Source organism: Jaculus jaculus, chromosome 8 (assembly GCF_020740685.1).
Source record: "Jaculus jaculus isolate mJacJac1 chromosome 8, mJacJac1.mat.Y.cur, whole genome shotgun sequence".
Taxonomy (NCBI): Eukaryota; Metazoa; Chordata; class Mammalia; order Rodentia; family Dipodidae; genus Jaculus; species Jaculus jaculus.
The window spans coordinates 60597350-60615352 of record NC_059109.1 but is presented as its reverse complement, the minus strand read 5'-3'; the positions used below and the strand labels follow the sequence as shown (position 1 = coordinate 60615352).

At 42.1% G+C, this 18003-nt stretch overlaps 1 protein-coding gene across 10 annotated transcripts in view; it reads left to right on the top strand.

The window, feature by feature from the left end:
• Positions 1 to 18003, top strand: part of Ryr3 (ryanodine receptor 3) — a 598743-nt gene that overhangs the window by 525503 nt on the left and 55237 nt on the right. For 6 of the 10 annotated variants that reach the window (XM_045155990.1, XM_045155991.1, XM_045155994.1 and 3 more), the window contains 10 exons: positions 1417 to 1504; positions 1610 to 1702; positions 6206 to 6220; positions 8941 to 9111; positions 9385 to 9444; positions 11823 to 11954; positions 12349 to 12461; positions 15598 to 15694; positions 17313 to 17419; positions 17857 to 17908. In XM_045155990.1, the coding sequence (XP_045011925.1) occupies positions 1417 to 1504; positions 1610 to 1702; positions 6206 to 6220; positions 8941 to 9111; positions 9385 to 9444; positions 11823 to 11954; positions 12349 to 12461; positions 15598 to 15694; positions 17313 to 17419; positions 17857 to 17908 (928 nt within the window). The remainder of the gene's footprint in view (positions 1 to 1416; positions 1505 to 1609; positions 1703 to 6205; positions 6221 to 8940; positions 9112 to 9384; positions 9445 to 11822; positions 11955 to 12348; positions 12462 to 15597; positions 15695 to 17312; positions 17420 to 17856; positions 17909 to 18003) is intronic. The other 4 variants (XM_045155998.1, XM_045155993.1, XM_045155995.1 and 1 more) reach the window with 1 other exon arrangement.

The window sequence follows — 18003 nt, the reverse complement described above, 5'->3', positions numbered from 1 at the left end:
TGTAGGGTTTAGAGACATGATGCAATGAGGAAAACAAAAGTGGTATACTTGGAGAGGGTATGGAACCCCTAGGCTCTCAGATCACACCTTTCCCTTGCCTCTCTTCCATGTGGCTGCTCCTAAGTTGTATGTATGATAAGCTAGTAATAATGACTACAGTGAGTTCTTAGATTCTGTGAGCTGCTCTTATAATATCATACAACCATTGCACAGTAAATATATACATATATTTGTATGTGTGCATGTGCATATGTGTGTGTGTAGGTATCTAGGTTACAGAATGGCTACTAAGGGTTTGAAAAACCTACAATGGAGTTCAGGGAGCTCAAGAGGCCTGAGAACCAGAGTAGACTAGGAATCTTCCAAAGAGGGATTTATCAAAGGTATGATTTACATCCAGTTGATTAAAAGAGCAGGTCACAATCTGGGGCTAGCTGGTATTGAAGTGGGGAGCAGGCTTGCCTTGGGACTGAGCCTTTAACATGAGGGATGTCCACTAATTCCAGATACTGTCATAGTAGAATGATGGAATATCCAGTTCATATCTGATAAAGCTGGAAATTGGCTTAATGTGAAGTAAAACCCACCCACCCATCTGATGTTAGACCAGCGACCAGCAGTGTTTTATTTTTAATTGTTCTGTGCAAATATTTGAAATAGCAATCCACCCTATCTTTTAGAAATATTTAATTCAAATATATAAGATACTTAAGAGCAAAACGACTGATAGAAAGTGACTGAGTTTGACTCAGTGTGACTTTATTAGTATCATGTGATTGCTTAACTCTACCTAGTTTTCTTTTTAAACAGTAGTACCTGTTTAATAGAGAATTTTCAAGGTATTTAGGATATTGTCATATAAGAAATATTTGTTTTCTGCTCCTACCCTTTAAATGATAGCAAAAAAGTACATTGTCTTACAAGTTTCATCTCTAAAACTGGCTTTGAAAGGAAAGGGAGTGGGGCATGGTCTATTTATAAGGCTCAGAGTTTCAGAGGCTTTACAATGACACTGTCAAGGACAAGATGAAATGTCATGATGGCCAACATTTTACTAGTCCTGCTGTGCTCATAAACCTCTCTGCTTTTGGGGTAGTCTGTCCTCAGACTTCAAGCTTAATTTCAATGGACTCATTTATTTTCAGAAAAAACAAAACATATGTGTGATAATTTTGAAATGTTGATTTCTGGCATATTTAGTTAACATGATTCTTGAGCCTTTAATAAAAACAAAATGATATTTACCTTAATTCTGAATTTAACCTGTACCTATATATAAGGAATATACTAACACCCTCCCTTGTTAGTATCTTAGGATGGGAATTAAACTTCATCTAGACAATACATGTTGGTATTATTTTTAAAGTGTGAATATTATAATCCCTAATGAATTTCATGGCCCTGTTTTCAATGCAGATCGAACTGGCTGAAAAGCCCCGATGCTGATTCTGACCAGCTCTTCCGCATGGTGGCAGAGGTCTTCATTCTGTGGTGTAAATCTCATGTAAGGATACATTTGTGCTCTGAGTTTAGAATGGTTGGGAAAGGTATAAATTTTGAAAACCTTTCTTATAATGCTTCATTTTTAAATCCCTCTCTCCCTATTTAGAACTTCAAGAGGGAAGAGCAAAACTTTGTGATTCAAAATGAAATTAATAATTTGGCATTTTTAACTGGAGACAGCAAAAGCAAGATGTCAAAAGTAAGTCCTCAGAAGTCACTTCCAAAGATGCTTCAACTTAGCCTTAGCTAAGTTCATCTTTTGAGTGGATTAGCAACATACCTCACTTAGATCACACTATGTAACCAACAGTCTCTAGTGTTGTTTCTTTGAGAATGAGCCAGAAGAATCTGCTCTCAAATATACATGGTCAGCACATTTTATGAATAAATAGGTGCTTTTATGTCAAAAAGTTTAAGCATCAAGACTTGCTTAAGGCATTTCAGAGGTCTCCACAGCAAGCTGCTGCCACTGGTTTAAAAATAAAATTGTTTCTTCCTGTGTGCCAAAGCTGACATGTTCTGCTGGGAATGACTTTGCTTAATGACTTCCATGCCACATGCTCTTGCATTATATCTGTTTTCTTCCTGTATGAAACACCAGTGTCTGTTTTCAGATGTGTTGACCTCTTAGTGCCTTGTGTTTGTTTTCCATGACACTTGTACAGAGAAAGCCAGACATTTGTCCATCTCCCTACAGGAGATGTGTGAAAGAGGGCATACCTGGCATGTGTCTGAAAAAAAAGAGTAACCTATCAGGAGGAATTGTGCTACAGGAGGGGAACTGGCCTTGTGGTTCTTTCTGAGTCAGCTCTGCACAATGAAGCTTCATCATTGTGACTGGAGACAGTTATCAATCATGCTCTTTGGGGTGAGGATACAAATGAAAGCATCCTTAAGTGTAATGTCTTGTTACCAGCCATTACAACTGACTCTTGACTGTTTTCTTGAGATATGTGCTTCAAAGAGGTTGGCTGTACTTGCCAAGTTTAAGTGATCTGTAATACTTGAGATGCACATCCCTCTCGTTGCTGGAACAGAACCACCTGTGTAAAGCAAGAATGTGGAGTGTGTGTGCAGACCATTCACAGGTGGAAGTCAGTTTTGGAAATATGGGAATCTTAAGCTCATAGTGAAGATCTTGGGTGTCTTTACAGTAACCACTTGGAACAGAGGGCCCATGCTTATAGAGCCACAGACAGGGGCTGTTATGACACCAAAGACGAAAACTTTGAGGCCTGGAGCTGTACCAAGAGGGCAGTGGCTCTGGCTAGGCACAGCCACTCTGAACTCTGGGTCTTCCATCTTTTAGCTGTTGTGGTATTAATACATCACCCAGAATTTGATTGTAGGGGTCACATGCATGTACATTAGAATGTACCTTTGATACATGTACTGTTATAGAAAGCTGACATACAAACTTGCCCAACTACAAAGCAGAAGGCTCACATTCAGGAAGATTCTTGGCCACTGTGGCACTTTATAGTGAGTCCATTTGGTGCTTGAGATAATGTTAATTGATTTTCAAGATTCAGTTTATACCCACCTATTCATGACCACATGTGTGCCCTTGAGGTATATAAGACAGGATTTCTCAGTCTTCAGATCCCTCAGACATCTATTTTGTCCAAAATTGTCTCTTTAGGGTCTTTTTACAGCCTTCAAAGTTTCATTTAACTTGGTCTTCCTACAGAAAATCATCAAATCCCAGGCAAGCTTCATATGATCTTGAACTTAGGATAGATCCTTTAGCTCAAGGCTGAGAAGCATCCATGGCAATCTGATATAATGATCTGGCACCCAAAAGAACAGAAATGGTAAAGACATCTCAATCCTTTGGTTTACCTTTAGGAATAGGTAAGGTGACAAGAAAACCATTTCAGTACTCATGAACCAACCAACCTACCATTCTGTTCATTCACATACTGAATGAAGAAAGGATTCTATTTGTTTGGCCAGAGGATGGTCATGTTCAAAATCTGAACATCTTCCCTGTGGAATTGTGATCATCAGGAGAAACCCTTTCATTTCCACTGCAGTTCTATGCCAATTATTTCTAAGCCATATAGAATAGGGTCAAAGTTACACTGTAACTGAACGAAAAGTGCTCTGCCCATGGATGGTAAGTATTTGCCATGGTATTCAGGGTAAGAAGTATTCATTCATGATGTTCCTGTTGTCTCAGTTAAATAGAGTACAGTAGCAAGCAGACTGGAGATAGAAAGGAGATTACGTTCTGCCCTTGGCACAGCTATGGTCTAGAGCGACAGCTTTGTGTCATTTACTTAAGTCCTCGGGGCCCACGTTTCCAATATGTCCAGTGGGGCTGAGCATACTATCTGACCTTTCCCAGTTCTACCACAAAGGTCTGGTTAAAAGTCAGTTTTTGGCAGTATCACTAGGACAGAATATCATTGGATACATACTTTATTTAAAGCAGATGGATACCTTGCCTCTAAAAAATAATAACTCTACCATTTATAATTTTTGAATATAAAATTAAATACTGGGGAGCCAAGAAGGGAGTCTTCTTCTGTATCACTTGAATCCCTCTTGCTCTACCATCCCTGCACTTAGCTCTGCCACCTAGTCTGAATGGCACCTGTATAACCTTTGCTTGCTTTTGTTTCCACTCTTGATTCAGCTCTGGTGTTGTATAAATGAAATTGCCCTCTGTGCATATGGCAACTTTTGTGGAGGTATCTGTGAATGTTGCATGCCACACACATTGCCTATGTCACTACAGATGGAAAGGAAGCACAGAAAATATACAGTGGGCCACACTGTTCATAAATTGATTAACTGAAGGTCACTTCAAAGATATATTACCTTCCTGGCAGCCAGTGCAGATTGTTTTTGAAAGATCACTGTATATTTTGTTTATATAACACCAGTTTGCAAACATATGTGAAGCTAAATGTAACTAAGCTAAGCAAGTATTATTTGTTTTTAAATTTGTTTTGTTTTCTGGAGAAACAGCAGCTGTCTCCTCCAAGGGGAATGGTAAGTTAGAATGGTTAGTCAAAGGCAGGCCAGTTCCTTGACTAAGGTTCTAAACAAGAAGCTAAAATAAAGCCGTAATATAAGAATTAGAGTATTTCCAGTGGGTTGAAAAAAGATGAATTATTTTAGAAGACAGACTTGAGTCTTTCAAGGGCATTCAGTTATAAGTGTATTTTGCTCTATCTCCCTTTTTTCTTACTATACTCCTTCACTTCCTCTCTTTTCTTTTTTTACTTTCTTTGGTCTTGCATTTGGGTTTTTCATTTTTGCATTCAAACTGTCTCTGACTCCCTCTTGCTTGCTCACTCTGCTATCCCTCTCTCTCCTTCTACCTGTAACCCCTGGGCCTCCTTTCATTCTCTTCCTGTTTTCTCATGACTATCCTTCCCCTCCTCCCCACATCTCCCCTTGTGCCTCAGACTAACTTTCAGAAATCATTCTTTCCTCTAATGTCTAGTGTGGACTTGTCTTCACCTCACTTGTCCTCTCTGTGGGGTGGAAACTTCCCATGGCGAAGGTTTGCCTTTGACCAAAGCCTGAGGCGAACCCCCTGCACTATATAGGTACAGAATACCACCAGGTGGTATATGTTCATCAACCTCCCATATCTCTGGAAAGTATGGAGATTGCAAAGCCTGGGTTTATTTTTTCCTATAAGATCTACATATAAAGTCATCAGATCATAAAATATTACTGATAGTGTGTGGGAAATGAAATTATTTTGAAGGTATATGAACTATAATTAGATAATCAAATTAGCCAAATAATTTTAGCAATCTGTTAAGAAAAGAATAAAACTATAGCCTTCAGTATGTAGGAGCCTTGAGCCTAAAGTATATTTAAAAGTCACAGTGTAATAAGGAGGGAGGTGCTCCAGTCTTTGGGGTTTGGGTGATTTTGAGTTACTTTGAATAACCTCTTGCTCTTATTTTTTGGGGATAGAGTCTGACTATGTAGATAGCCTGGGCTGGCCTCAAATACTACTATGTACCCCAGCCAGGCATTGAACTCTTGATCCTTCTATCTTACCTTCCTGAAGGCTGGCATTAAAGTCCTATGCCACCATGCCTGGCCCAAAAGATAATATGGTTTGTCTTTTAATTTGTTTTTGTTTTTAATTTTTTTCAGTGCTGGGGAATGTGCCCAGGACCTCATGCGTGCTCCACAAGTGCCTACCATGGAGCTACGTCCCAACCTCTTAGAGCAATATTTTTATTTTTATTTTTATTTTTTTAAAGTAAACCATTTAGCATGTTAGCATAAGCACAGTCTTTCACCCTTGACTCAGCTCTCCTCTCTGTTCTTACTGCCACACATCTGCTAGAGTTGATAATGTGGTGGGTGGAAGGAGGAAACCTTGATGTCTTCAGTTACATGTAGAATGTCTGTAGTATACTGTGGTTAAAAAAAAAAAAAAAAAGGAAACTTGTAATCTAAAGAGAGCCTGTGTGAGGGGCCGCTGTGTCTGGGGTCTGTAGCACACTCTGCAAGGCTAGTCTCTCAGGTGGCCTCCCTGCCAGGCTGAAGTGTTTGATCTGGGTATAATTATTTATGGGCAAATTAACCTGCATCCTAACTGCTCACTCACTTTTCATGCTATACTCACCTAAGAAGCTGTGATTAACATGTGCTACTTTATGCCGTGACCCCTGCTTTTACTGACTGACTGTTCTTGTTTCTTCCCTTTTGTCTTTCCACACAGGCCATGCAAGTAAAGGTACAGGTCAAATGCATGATGTGTCATTTCTGTCATAGTGTTAGTGGTGCCAGGCTCTGCCCCCCCCCCCTTGCACTGTGATCACCATGGGGGTGGTACAGAATGGATTTTCCCACCTATTAATCCCAAGGCCTGCTCCAGGGAAGACAGCTGCCTTTCAGAAAGTGAATGTAGGCCTAACCAGCCTTGGGATGGGGAAGTTGGACAAGCTGGCCAAGCCTCACTCTAACCGAGTTCTCCTTGCTATCTGTGCTCCTTCCCCAGTTATCCTCTCTCTATAGATAGGGTGACTGACAAGGTGTGGGAACCTGAGAGCCTTCACCTGTTGTCACACCACTAGGTTCAGAGTCATTGTTTCTATTAGTGGCACCACTCTTTTCACAGTGTCCAAGTTTTTCTTCTTGTTCTCAGGCTCTTGTGATTCAAAGAAAGCTTTCCCAGAACCCAATTCAAGGATTTGGAATCAGCAGATAGCCATAAGCTCTTGCACAAAACATATCTGTGACAGAATAAGCCCCATGACAATTTTCTATTTATCCTCAAGGTTATGTGAACATTTGTGTCTTTCTGTTCATTAACAGTATCTGCTGCTGTTGTTCCAAATCCTCTGACCTAAGATATGTGGAGAGAATGGGAGACATGCAGGTCACATGCAGCTTACAGAGAAAAACAGAAAAGCCTTGGCAAGCTAGACCTTACATCTAGGTGATGGCTCAGAGGCTTACTTACTGTGTGGCCTTGAAAAGAAATTACTTACCATCCTTGAGCCTCATATTTTCAGTTATAAAGTGACTTGTTATCCTCAGGGTTGTCATGAGGCCTAGAAATGTTTATTTACATGCCAGGCATATTAAAGTTATACATGAGATAGGCAAAATCAAATGGAGAATAAGTGGGAAATAATTTAAATTCAGTATCAAATCCAAGTACAGTTTAGCATATTCTATACTGTGTATTATCATTTGCACATGCACACATATGATACTACATAGTTTACAGGCTCATAACCAGTTCAATCTTTAATGAGTGATTTTAAGTGTGTTCAAGGGTGATAGACTGCTCATGAATTTTGCTCTTGGACACACCTTTAGAAGTCTATACTCTATGGCAGAATATGGAAGGAACCTAGGAAGTGCTCAGTGAGTGTTAGAACTGGCAGTTTTATGTGACTCAGTTTCCACTTTTGCTGCATTCTGCACACAAGAAACCTCCTTTTCTTAGCATCATTCTCCCGGCTCCTGAATCTCACTCATTTCCACTGCATTCTGGGGCTGATCTGGTGTTTTGGAGCACTGAGGACATGGTGGCCCTGAAAATGGAGGGTTAACTGGCAGTGTTCATCCTGACAAGTTTCTTAAATATAACCACCTCTGGGTGCTACTTGCACAGCATGGTGGGAGAAGTACATGCTCCGCTGAGTGTCAGTGATCACTGCGAGTCTATTTCACACAGTGGAGGGTAAGAGGGCAAAGAGATTCATCCAAAGGCAATGTTAATTCTAACTCTTTCTTTTGGAAAAGTAACCTCACAGAACAAATTCTGCTCTTACCCAGATTCCCAGATCTTAAGTGCCAGTTCTAGAGGAGTGATGGGGACACAGAGATCTATTCTGTGGGTTATTGTAAGCCACATTGCTTCCTCTCCATTGCTGCAGACCTCATGAAGCAAAGCTTCCATAGAGGTACCAGAGTAGTTTCTTGACACAAAGCCCTCCTACTTCTAGCAGGTACCTACTCAGACTGAAGCAAACTCCAAGAAGGGCACGACATGTTAGCATTGTTCCTGTAAGCCTAGATCACAGAAATCATATTACACCACCACCTTATCTCCTCAAACTCACCTAAGTCAGCATGTCTTCTGGGTGCTGCGATTCTCATTTGCTTGCTCACAGGCTGCTACCTTCCATAGCCCAGTAAGTTGGCTCCCTTTCTCAAACCTATTTCTTTGTGCCAGGTATGGTGAGCATTTGAGAGGGTGAGGCAGGTGGGTTGGTGAAAGTTGGGGCCAGCATGGACAACATAGTGAGTTGGAAGCCAGTGGGTGCTTGAGTGAGACCCTGTCTCAAAAACAAACAAACAAAGCCACTACTTTAGCTAAGGAACTCTGAAGAGGATGGAAATTTACAAGCAAAACAAGCTCCCATGAACTTGGAGAGTTCTTTCCTTTCATTCCTTTTTTGCTCACACCTTTGTCCCAGCCAGATCCCGAAGCAGCCCTTCCTTTTCCTGTAGGAAGTTGCATTGCCTCATTTGGGGAGGCTACTGCTCCGGAATACCAGTGTCCCCCTGGAAGTGCAGATCACGGGAACTATAACATACTCTTCTGCATTTTTACTGAGCCCCCAGTGGCAGGATCCTGAATTCTTTGTGGGGCTTATTTAGCTGTTAAGAAATCATTCTTTTGCAACACACCAGGTTTTCTGTCTCTGTGTTGTTCATTGGGTGTAGAAGTACGTAAGTGTCTGTGGTGTGTGTTGAGCTACCGTGGTTCTGTGCGCATGTACAGAAGAGAAGGTTCCGGCTAGGGCTGGTCTTTCATGGCCACCTGGTTTGTCTTTGCTTAACACACTTTTTTGTTTTGTTTTTTTCATTATTCTTTGAAATGTAGTAAGGCCCAGCCAGTACGGACAGGGCCACAAGGAAGCAAGCTACCCCTGAGATGAGACAATTCCTTTCAGAGAGTCACTGAGCCCCTCTCTTTATTTCAACATCATCTCCTAGTCTGGAGGACAGGACCAGGAAAGGAAGAAGACAAAGCGCCGGGGAGACTTATATTCCATCCAGACCTCCCTCATCGTGGCTGCGCTCAAGAAAATGCTGCCCATCGGTCTGAATATGTGCACTCCAGGCGACCAGGAGCTCATCTCCCTCGCAAAATCACGATACAGCTACGTAAGCTGCCAGTGTGGCTGGGCTGAGCATATGGTGTGGACAGGGAGCAGAGGGTGTTCAGCCTCTGAAGGGTGAGGGTGGGAGGCTGGGGCAATGGAACAGGAATCGAGATTCACAGTAAGTAGCTGAAGTGGCAATCAGAAACTTGGGATAAAGTTTCTTTAGTTTTTCTTCTAATAAAGATTCCAGATAAACTGTGTATTGACCATGGATACAGCCCTGTGCCCTAGTTTGCACTTCCATGGTGAGAGTAAAATGTCACATCTTTTACAGAGGGACACTGATGAAGAGGTGAAGGAGCATCTGCGGAATAACCTGCACTTACAGGAAAAGGTGATGAGCAGCGTACCTGGGGGTCTTAGAAGGTACCTGGGGGAGAAAATCTCACAGGATACCCTGGGGGTCTCACAGGATGCCCAGGACTCTTGCAGGGAGTCTGGGAAATACCCTTCTGGCCATGGGGGTCCACTTCCTTACCCATAGTGGTGGTTTATTTGTTCATATGTCTGTCTATCTGTCTTGCTGTTCAGCTTAGGCTGGCCTTGAACTCATAATCCTCCTGCCTCAGCCTCCAAAGTGCAAGAATCCCAGATGTATACCACACCTGGCTCACATTTTTTAAATATGTCCTAAAACTTGTGTTGAATTGCTAAGACTGGGAGGTGATGTAGGCAGATAAGGAGTTCAAAGCCACCCATGACTACAATAGCAAGTGCAAGGCCAGCCTGAGCTACAAAGAAAGCCTAGGTTAAGGAAATCAGCATATGCTGGGGATATAGCTCAGCATTTCAGACCATTTGATGCTTATGCCTGAGGGCCTGGGAGAACCCAAGACCCATGTAAAAATCTAGCTGGATATGATCATGCATATGTGTAACTGCAGTCCAGTGGGTGCAGAGACTGGAAAAATGTTGGGGTTCACTGACTGAAAATGGAAGATCTAAGTTATAGGAGAGATCCCCATCTCAACGAAGTACATGGATAAGCACTAGAGCACCTAAAATTCTCTGACCTCTACAAATGCATGGAACACAAGTATCTGCACACATGTGTATATATCACACATAGTACGCATGCAGTTGCTAAGACTAGCTCTGTGTCTATGCCTTTAATTTTTGCTTTGTCCTTTGCTAATGCAAAGAGGCCTCTGATAAAGTGTATCTTCAAACTTCCCACTAAATAAAGCAGGCACTGTAGGGGGTATTTGGACTAAGTTTCAACATTTATTGAATGAATGTGAGGTTTGTTAAATAGTGAGATGGGTGCCTGGAGGACATTTTAGCACCTCCCTCTCTGGAGATATTTCAAAACAAAATGATCATGTGTCTGAGTTGTCATACTTTAAAAAAACAGATAATTTATACGTTGTTTCTACCCAAACATTTAAGGATGAATGATAAAATACTCTAGAAAAAAAAAAAAAAGAAGTAACAAAAATTCCAGCTCCCAGAAAATAAAAAGACACTTTAAATCTTTACAGTGAGGAAAGGCCAGTGGTATTGAGAGAACTCACAGGGTGCCTCAAGTCAGACATGTGCTCAGTGCTGGAGTTAACAACTTTAAAGGAAGAAGAGTGTGGGACTAGCTACCCACATCTTATGTTCAAATACAAGATGAAAGACTCGCATAAACTTAGTCCTCAACCAGTGACACTCAGGAATCTCCTACAAGAGTCAACCATGAAACCACTTGGAGATTCTCCACTTCTTAAGATGTGGACAAGGACTGGACGGATAGCTTAGCAGTTAAGGTGTTTGCCTGCAAAGCCAAAGGACTCAGGTTCGGTTCTCCAGGACCCACATTAGGCAGATGCATAAGGGGACACATGTGTCTGGAGTTCATTTGCAGTGGCTGGAGATGGCATTCCCATTTCCTCTCTCTCTCTTTCTCTTTCTCTCTTTCTCTCTCTCTCTCCCTCCCCCTCCCTCTACCCCTCCCTCCCTCCCCCTCTCCCTCTTTCTCTGTCAAACATATATATAATTCTTGTAAAGGAACATGTAAAAATTTTAAAACAAGAAAGGAAATCTGCCATGATATGAGATTAAGGAAATGCATAGAGACTAAGTCAAGCAATTAAAAACTATAGAAAGGAATTTAAACATAAATATGTTTAGCAGTGGTTAAAGGAAACAATAGAATCCATAAAACAATAACTGGATATTATTTTTAGAAAAAAAAAACGCAGGGGAGATGGGTGTCATTTAAAAAGGTAGCACCAGGCATGGCGGCACACATCTTTAATCCCAGCATTCAGGAAGCAGAGGTAGGAGAATCACTGTGAGTTCAAGGCTAACCTGGGACTACAGAGTTCCAGGTCAGCCTAGACTAGAGTGAGACACTACCTCAAAACAAAAATGGGTGATTATAAAAAATGTCTTAAAATTTAAACCCCAGTTTATGTGCATAAAATGTAGGGTACACACAGCTGGACAGACTATGAATTTGAAAGACTGCTTTAAGGAAATTGTCTAAAATATAGCCCAGAGATATATAGAGATGGAAAATATAACAGACAATTCAAGAGATATAAGACTAGAATGAGAAGATTTTACTTGGAATACAATGAAGAAGAGATAGGAAGAGAGTATGAGGAGGGAGAAAGGAAGGGAATAAAGAGAGTCTGGTTGCTGTGGAACCCTGTTATGAGTAAAAGGACAGTTCAGTACAAGAAGTATAAATTGCTTGCCTCATGGGTTTGCTTCAATTTCCAGTCTGATGACCCAGCTGTTAAATGGCAACTGAACCTCTACAAAGATGTTCTGAGGAATGAAGAACCTTCCAATCCAGAAAAGACAGTGGAGCGTGTTCAGAGAATTTCAGCAGCTGTCTTCCACCTGGAGCAGGCAAGTGTCTGGGGAATAAGGAGGTAAGACTGCCCTAGAGGGTAGAAAGCTCTTCTCCAAATTCAACTCTCAGTTACAGATCCATGTGATAGAAAATAAGGATCACCCCATGTCATCCCCAAGTGCCTCTTAGTTGTAGATCTCTTGTTTCTTTCCCCTCCCACTGCTTTATAAACACCAAGAGTACAAACGACTTGCCAAAGCCCATTAACTAATAAATGTCTAACAGCATTTGGGAAGAAGGAGAAACCCCAGAAATTCACAAATGAACCATTAGCATGTTTTGCTAACTACAGTTGAGAAACCAAAGCTGTTGCATGCTTTTGGAGTGTGGGTGAGTGCTTTCTGCCACTCAGCTCGGCATACTGTGCACCTACTCATGATTTCTTCTCAGGTGGAACAGCCTTTGAGGTCCAAGAAGGCTGTCTGGCATAAACTATTGTCAAAGCAACGGAAGCGGGCAGTGGTGGCCTGTTTCAGGATGGCTCCTCTCTACAACCTGCCCAGGTATGTATTCTACTTGTTTCTTCTGCCATGTAAGCCGGTGCTGGGAACGAAGCTAACCTCCCACTGCTGTGTTCTCTTATGGCCCTTATGCTCTTGACCCAGACAATAACATGAGTCCCCGGCCCATGGTGCCATTGCAAACTGTGTATTGTACCTGCTAAGCACTCAAGGTAAGTCAATGAAAACAGTAAAGATTCTCTGGTGTTTTGTGCCTGCTCAGCCCATCAGTGGTCAGTGCAAAGTCAGGCAGGTAAGCTCACAACTATTGCTGAGATAGAAGTCATTGTAAGGATGAAAAGGGTATGTGGGAGCTGTTTTCTAAAAACCCTTTAGCCTAACTTGTTTCAGGAAATAAAGTGCTATTTCTCTGTTCAGGCACTTAATACCAAAATTATCATTCTTCAGCAAGTACAAAAAATAAAACCTGAAAATCCTCCAACATGGTGTATTTGCCATCAAAATGAAGAAGACACTAGCTAAATGTGGTGGATATGCCTGTGATACCAGCACTCCGGAGGCTGAAGCAGGAGGACCACAAGTTTAAATCTCAGCTGAGCTAGATAGCAAGTCTCTGTCTTTAAACAGAAGATTAAAAAAAGGCTGGAGATGCCTAAAATGGCTAGTCAGGGGTACAACATGGTTTTATGCTCCTATCCTTTGGAATAAAAACTAAGTGAAGCCAGGCGTGGTGGTGCACACCTTTAATCCCAGCACTCGGGAGGCAGAGGTAGGAGGATCGCCATGACTTCAAGGACACCCTGAGATGACAGAGTTAATTCCAGGTCAGCCTGGACCAGAGTGAGACCCTACCTCAAAAAAAAAAAAAAAGACACTATGTGAAGTTTTGTTTTTCTGAGAAGTATGAGGCACATTCTGTGCCAGAATAGGGAAAAGAATCGTTGTCAGCTTTCTATCACTGTGACAAAATGCCTGAGGTAAATCGATTTAATTTATTTGGGCTCATGATTTCATAGGTGTTGGTCCATGGTCGCTTGGTGCCATTGTTTCTACAGTGAGGCCTGGCATCGTGCCAGAGAACACAGGATAAAGCAAAGATTCTTGACTCATGGGGGCGAGGAGTGAGAGAGAGGAGGGGGCGATGGGCCTAGGTCCAAATATACTGTTCAGGAACATGCCCTGATGGCCGAGCCTCCTCCTAGCAGAACTCACCTCTTAAAAGTGTACGACCTCCCCATAGCACCACAGGCCAAGCCTTCGACACATGACCTTGGGCACTGAAGAGCCAATACTGAAGGCCTGGCAGAAAAGTAAAATTCATGTTCCAGTTTAAAAAAAAAAAAACATACAAAAGTGAGTAGAAGTCTCATGTGTTTTCTTGAAGTAACAAAAATGTCAGCAAGCATTTGCTCTCTCTCTGGACAGACCCTACCTGCGGTTGTGCATCATGGCTTCCACACAAACTCAGCTCTAAGAAAATGCATTCAGTGCAAGGCAAGGGAGAGACAGAAACTCTATTTGCCAGAAAAGCATTATTTTTCTAACGCCACTGAAAAAGCACCATCCCTGCATATATGGACTGGAGTTCCCTCAACAGTTCTTCTTGTATATAGGTTAGAATAGGTCCAAGAAATCATTATGATCAAATGTGGCCATTCATAAGCCAGTTGTCTAGAAGGGTCGCCCAGGGTATTCTGTCTATCATGGAGGTCGTGAGTAGATTGCATAACCACCTCACTGAGAAGCTAACAGTAGAGAAAACTCCTCTTCGCTGCTTTGTGATGGTCTAAGCTGCATGGAATCTTCCAAACTAAAGAGCTAATGGGAATTATTTTATTATGTAAACTGTTTCTTCAATGTCAACTTTTAAAAGAAAACCTGTATGCTTCTCTCCAGACACAAAATTAATAATTTCTTCCTGAACACCTTTCAACATGTTTGGCTGGAAAAGGTTAATGAAAAAACTCAGTATGACAGGCTTATTCCCATTTTAATGGTAATGTAACCTGTGAAGAGACCGGCTCCCTCTCTGCACATGCCTCCTTTCTTGGCCATAAGTTAATGTCATTATAGAAACACAAGTTTGTACAATTTTTCAGTAAAACTCTGATTGGTCAGATTTTAAAAGACAGGAAGGGTTTGATTCTGCCAAAACCAACTTGGGGGCTTTTCCTTCATTTCCTCTGCTTCCCACCTTGCCACTCCCTCCACACTGGGTTCTTTATCTGCCTTTCCTCTACTTTCAGCCCCTCTGTTCCCTTGGCATGTGGTAAGCACTTGGCTGCTAGTGTCCTCAAAAGTCAATCCTGGCTTATAGGAAGTGGTTCATGCTAGTGATGCAGTGTTCCTAGTCACCAGGGCACAGCCGTTATCCCCTAGGGACCCAGAGGGGTGTGCTCATGACATAGCATGACTACATTCCGCCTTCCTAAGTAAAAGTTGGGGCCTTTGTTGAAAAGTTCGTTTAAAAAATGGTATTTATTTAATTGTTTGTTTATGAGCAGAGATAAGAAAGAATAGAAAGAGAGAGAGTGAGAGAGAATAGATGGCCCAGGGCTTCTAGCCACTGCAAACGAACTCCAGACACATGTGCTACTCTGTGCATCTGGCTTTACATGGGTACTAGGGAACAGAACCCAGGTTGTTAGGCTTTGCAGGCAAGTGCCTTAACCACTAAGCCTTCTGTCCAGCCTGAAATGTTTCTTGAAGAAGGAAAAGAAGCCACATTTGGGTGTTTTGAGTCTGAGACTAAATCACTCACCATCAGCATGATTTAGATTGGATTATGTAGACAGGTGACCAACTTAAAGGAATAATTAAGTTGCCATCTGAGGGAAACATTTTGAAACTTTAACAAACTAGCCATTTCTGACTAGAAGGGAAATATGATAAAGACTCAGTGAGGGCAGGTGGGGCTCAGTTACTACCGTATCTTACTCTAACCATCGTGTGGACAAGGTTCTCTGGTATTTGAGAACTGCTTAAGTACAGGATTCTGGTTTCTTTGAAATGAATGTTTGTAAAGTACTATTGACAACCCTGACCAATCAGAGGACAAGAATTGTACAAAACAATCAAACAAACAAAAACCTGTCCCACTTACTAACCACTAACCACCCAAACTAAAACCATGAGTCCCATGGACCCCTCTTGATCTCCCTCTCACCCTTCCGCTCAGGCACCGCTCTATTAACCTCTTCCTCCATGGCTATCAGAGATTTTGGATAGAAACAGAGGCGTATTCCTTTGAAGAGAAACTAGTACAGGATTTGGCTGTAAGTACTGACTCAACTGGGAGCAGATGTAGATGTGAATGAGTTTGATTTTTGTATTGGTGTTTGTGTCATGTTATGAAAATCGGGTTTTCACGAAGACTGGGTTGTATTGATTTGAAAGGAACTAACTGTGTAAATTGTCAGGGAGGCATTGCTAATGATCATGAGAGCCAGAGGATGAGTTTTCAGTTGGGGATGTTACTGCTGTTCTCACCCTCATCGCCATCATAACAACTAATATTTCTGAGGTGTGCAGCCATGTCATGGGAAGTTCATGCCAAGCTAAGTTTTGAGCACCATTGGTTACAGGAGGTCAGCCTTATCCACCCAAGACCCCCCATTCCTAATAATATCTGTGCTTTGGGGATGATGCGTCTTACATTCCCTTTCTTTCTGAACCTCACCTTTGTATGATGGCCCTTCAGAAAATCCAGCATGCACAATCTCTAACAGACCACTCAAAATGTCACACAAAGGAAGCAGCGGGTATTGTAGCAGTGTCACATAGCAGCTCCATCCTGTCCAGAAGGAAAATGCGCCCTCCTCTTCTACAGCCAGCCTGGGTTCCTTTTGCTCCTGATTACTGCTGTTTGTCTTTTCTTCCTCGCTTCCTCTCTCCTCTAGTCTTCTACTGCATTCCTCATATTCAGTTCTTTTTCTAGATCTCTTTCTGTCTTTCCCTGTCACTCTCTGTTTCTTTTCCTCCTTTCATCTTTTTTTTTTTCTTTTACACTTCTTCTCCATCTCTTTCCCTTGGTGTTTCTGTTCTTTGTTCTTTCCTCTTAATCCTATTGGTGGGAAAGGCACTTCCTTGGTGTTCCCGCTTTCTTGGTTAGTGTGAAGTTCACAGGGAGCTTCATTTTGGCTCCATGTTTGTGAACCAATCACACAACCTGTGTAGTTCTCACCAGTTCACCAAATACAGTATACCCTGCCGACTGTGCCTCTGCTGGAACACTCACTCTTACTACTGGCATTGGCTGCTATTTCCCTTTCTGTAAAAAGAGGCGAAGAAGTGACATGAGAGGAGAGTGCAAGGCAAGGCTTGCAGTTCCAAGATGGCAGCTGTGGGGAATAAGGGGGATTTTAGTATAATATGATGTTAACAAAGACACACAATTTGCTAGACTGAATCTAAAATATACTAAGTGCCAAATGTCCCCAGAGCTTTTCAAACCCTGTCCCACCTCTGAAGCAAGGATTTTAGCCTAACTAGTCATTCTCCAACCCTGCCCTCCATAAGAAATTTTAAACATGGCAGGAACTCTGAGAATTTTCCTCCTGATCTTGGGTGCCCAGAATTGCATGAGAGTTCTGCTGACTGGAGTCTGTAGCTCTTTGCCCTGTGGTCAGCCTTTTGCTTTTCCTTTTATTTAATTTAACATAAAATTGGAATGTGTCTTTGATTGGCTGGAAAAAATGTAAATATATAAATAGACCTATCCCATCCTTGCATCCTCAGGACTGGTGTCTTGAAATTAAAATATGGTAGTGAAGTTGCTTTCTGTGCTTTCGGGCTAAGCCCTCTATGCTTCGCGCTTTACCTCCTCTGTTTGCATGCCGTTGTGTGGTGCGTGTGGGACTCCAAGCCTAAAGTCTATCTGTATTGATCTTATAGAAATCTCCTCGGATGGATGACGAGGAAGAGGAAGAGACAGAAAAGCAACCCGACCCACTCCATCAGATCATCCTACATTTTAGCCGCAACGCTCTCACGGAGAGAAGGTCAGCATTTCTAGAGCCCTCTTCTCGCAGGCCAGAGATGGTGGTCAACCCTTGCCCTCCTCTGCAAACAGCAGTGGGTGGAAATGCCAGATTTGAGCTGTTCTATTTTTGGTCACAAAGAAATAGCTGGTGAGCTACAGCCTTCTCATCATAATGCAAGACACAGTCTGAAGATTAAACAGCCTGAAATTGTAACACCTCTCCAGAATTAGAATGTTTGGTTGGATTGTTTGAGATAGGGTCTCACTATGTAGACCAGGAAACCTCAAACTTGGATTGGTCCTCCTGCCTCTGCTTCCCAAGTGCTAGAATTAGGTATGAGCCAGCACAGTGATTTCCAAGAATTAGGGTACAGGGTATTTTTACTTAGTTCACCAATGCTCTTTTCAACTGGGTTGAAAGAGTGGCCTGCTAAATATTTCCTCTGTTCTTTCCAGCAAATTGGAAGATGACCCCTTGTATACCTCCTATTCCAGCATGATGGCCAAGGTATCCCCAGACTTTCAGCACTTTGCTTGGTTTATCTTGTAATGGACCTTGTCAGGCATGTGGAAATCATCATAGGAATGACTGCTATTTGCTCA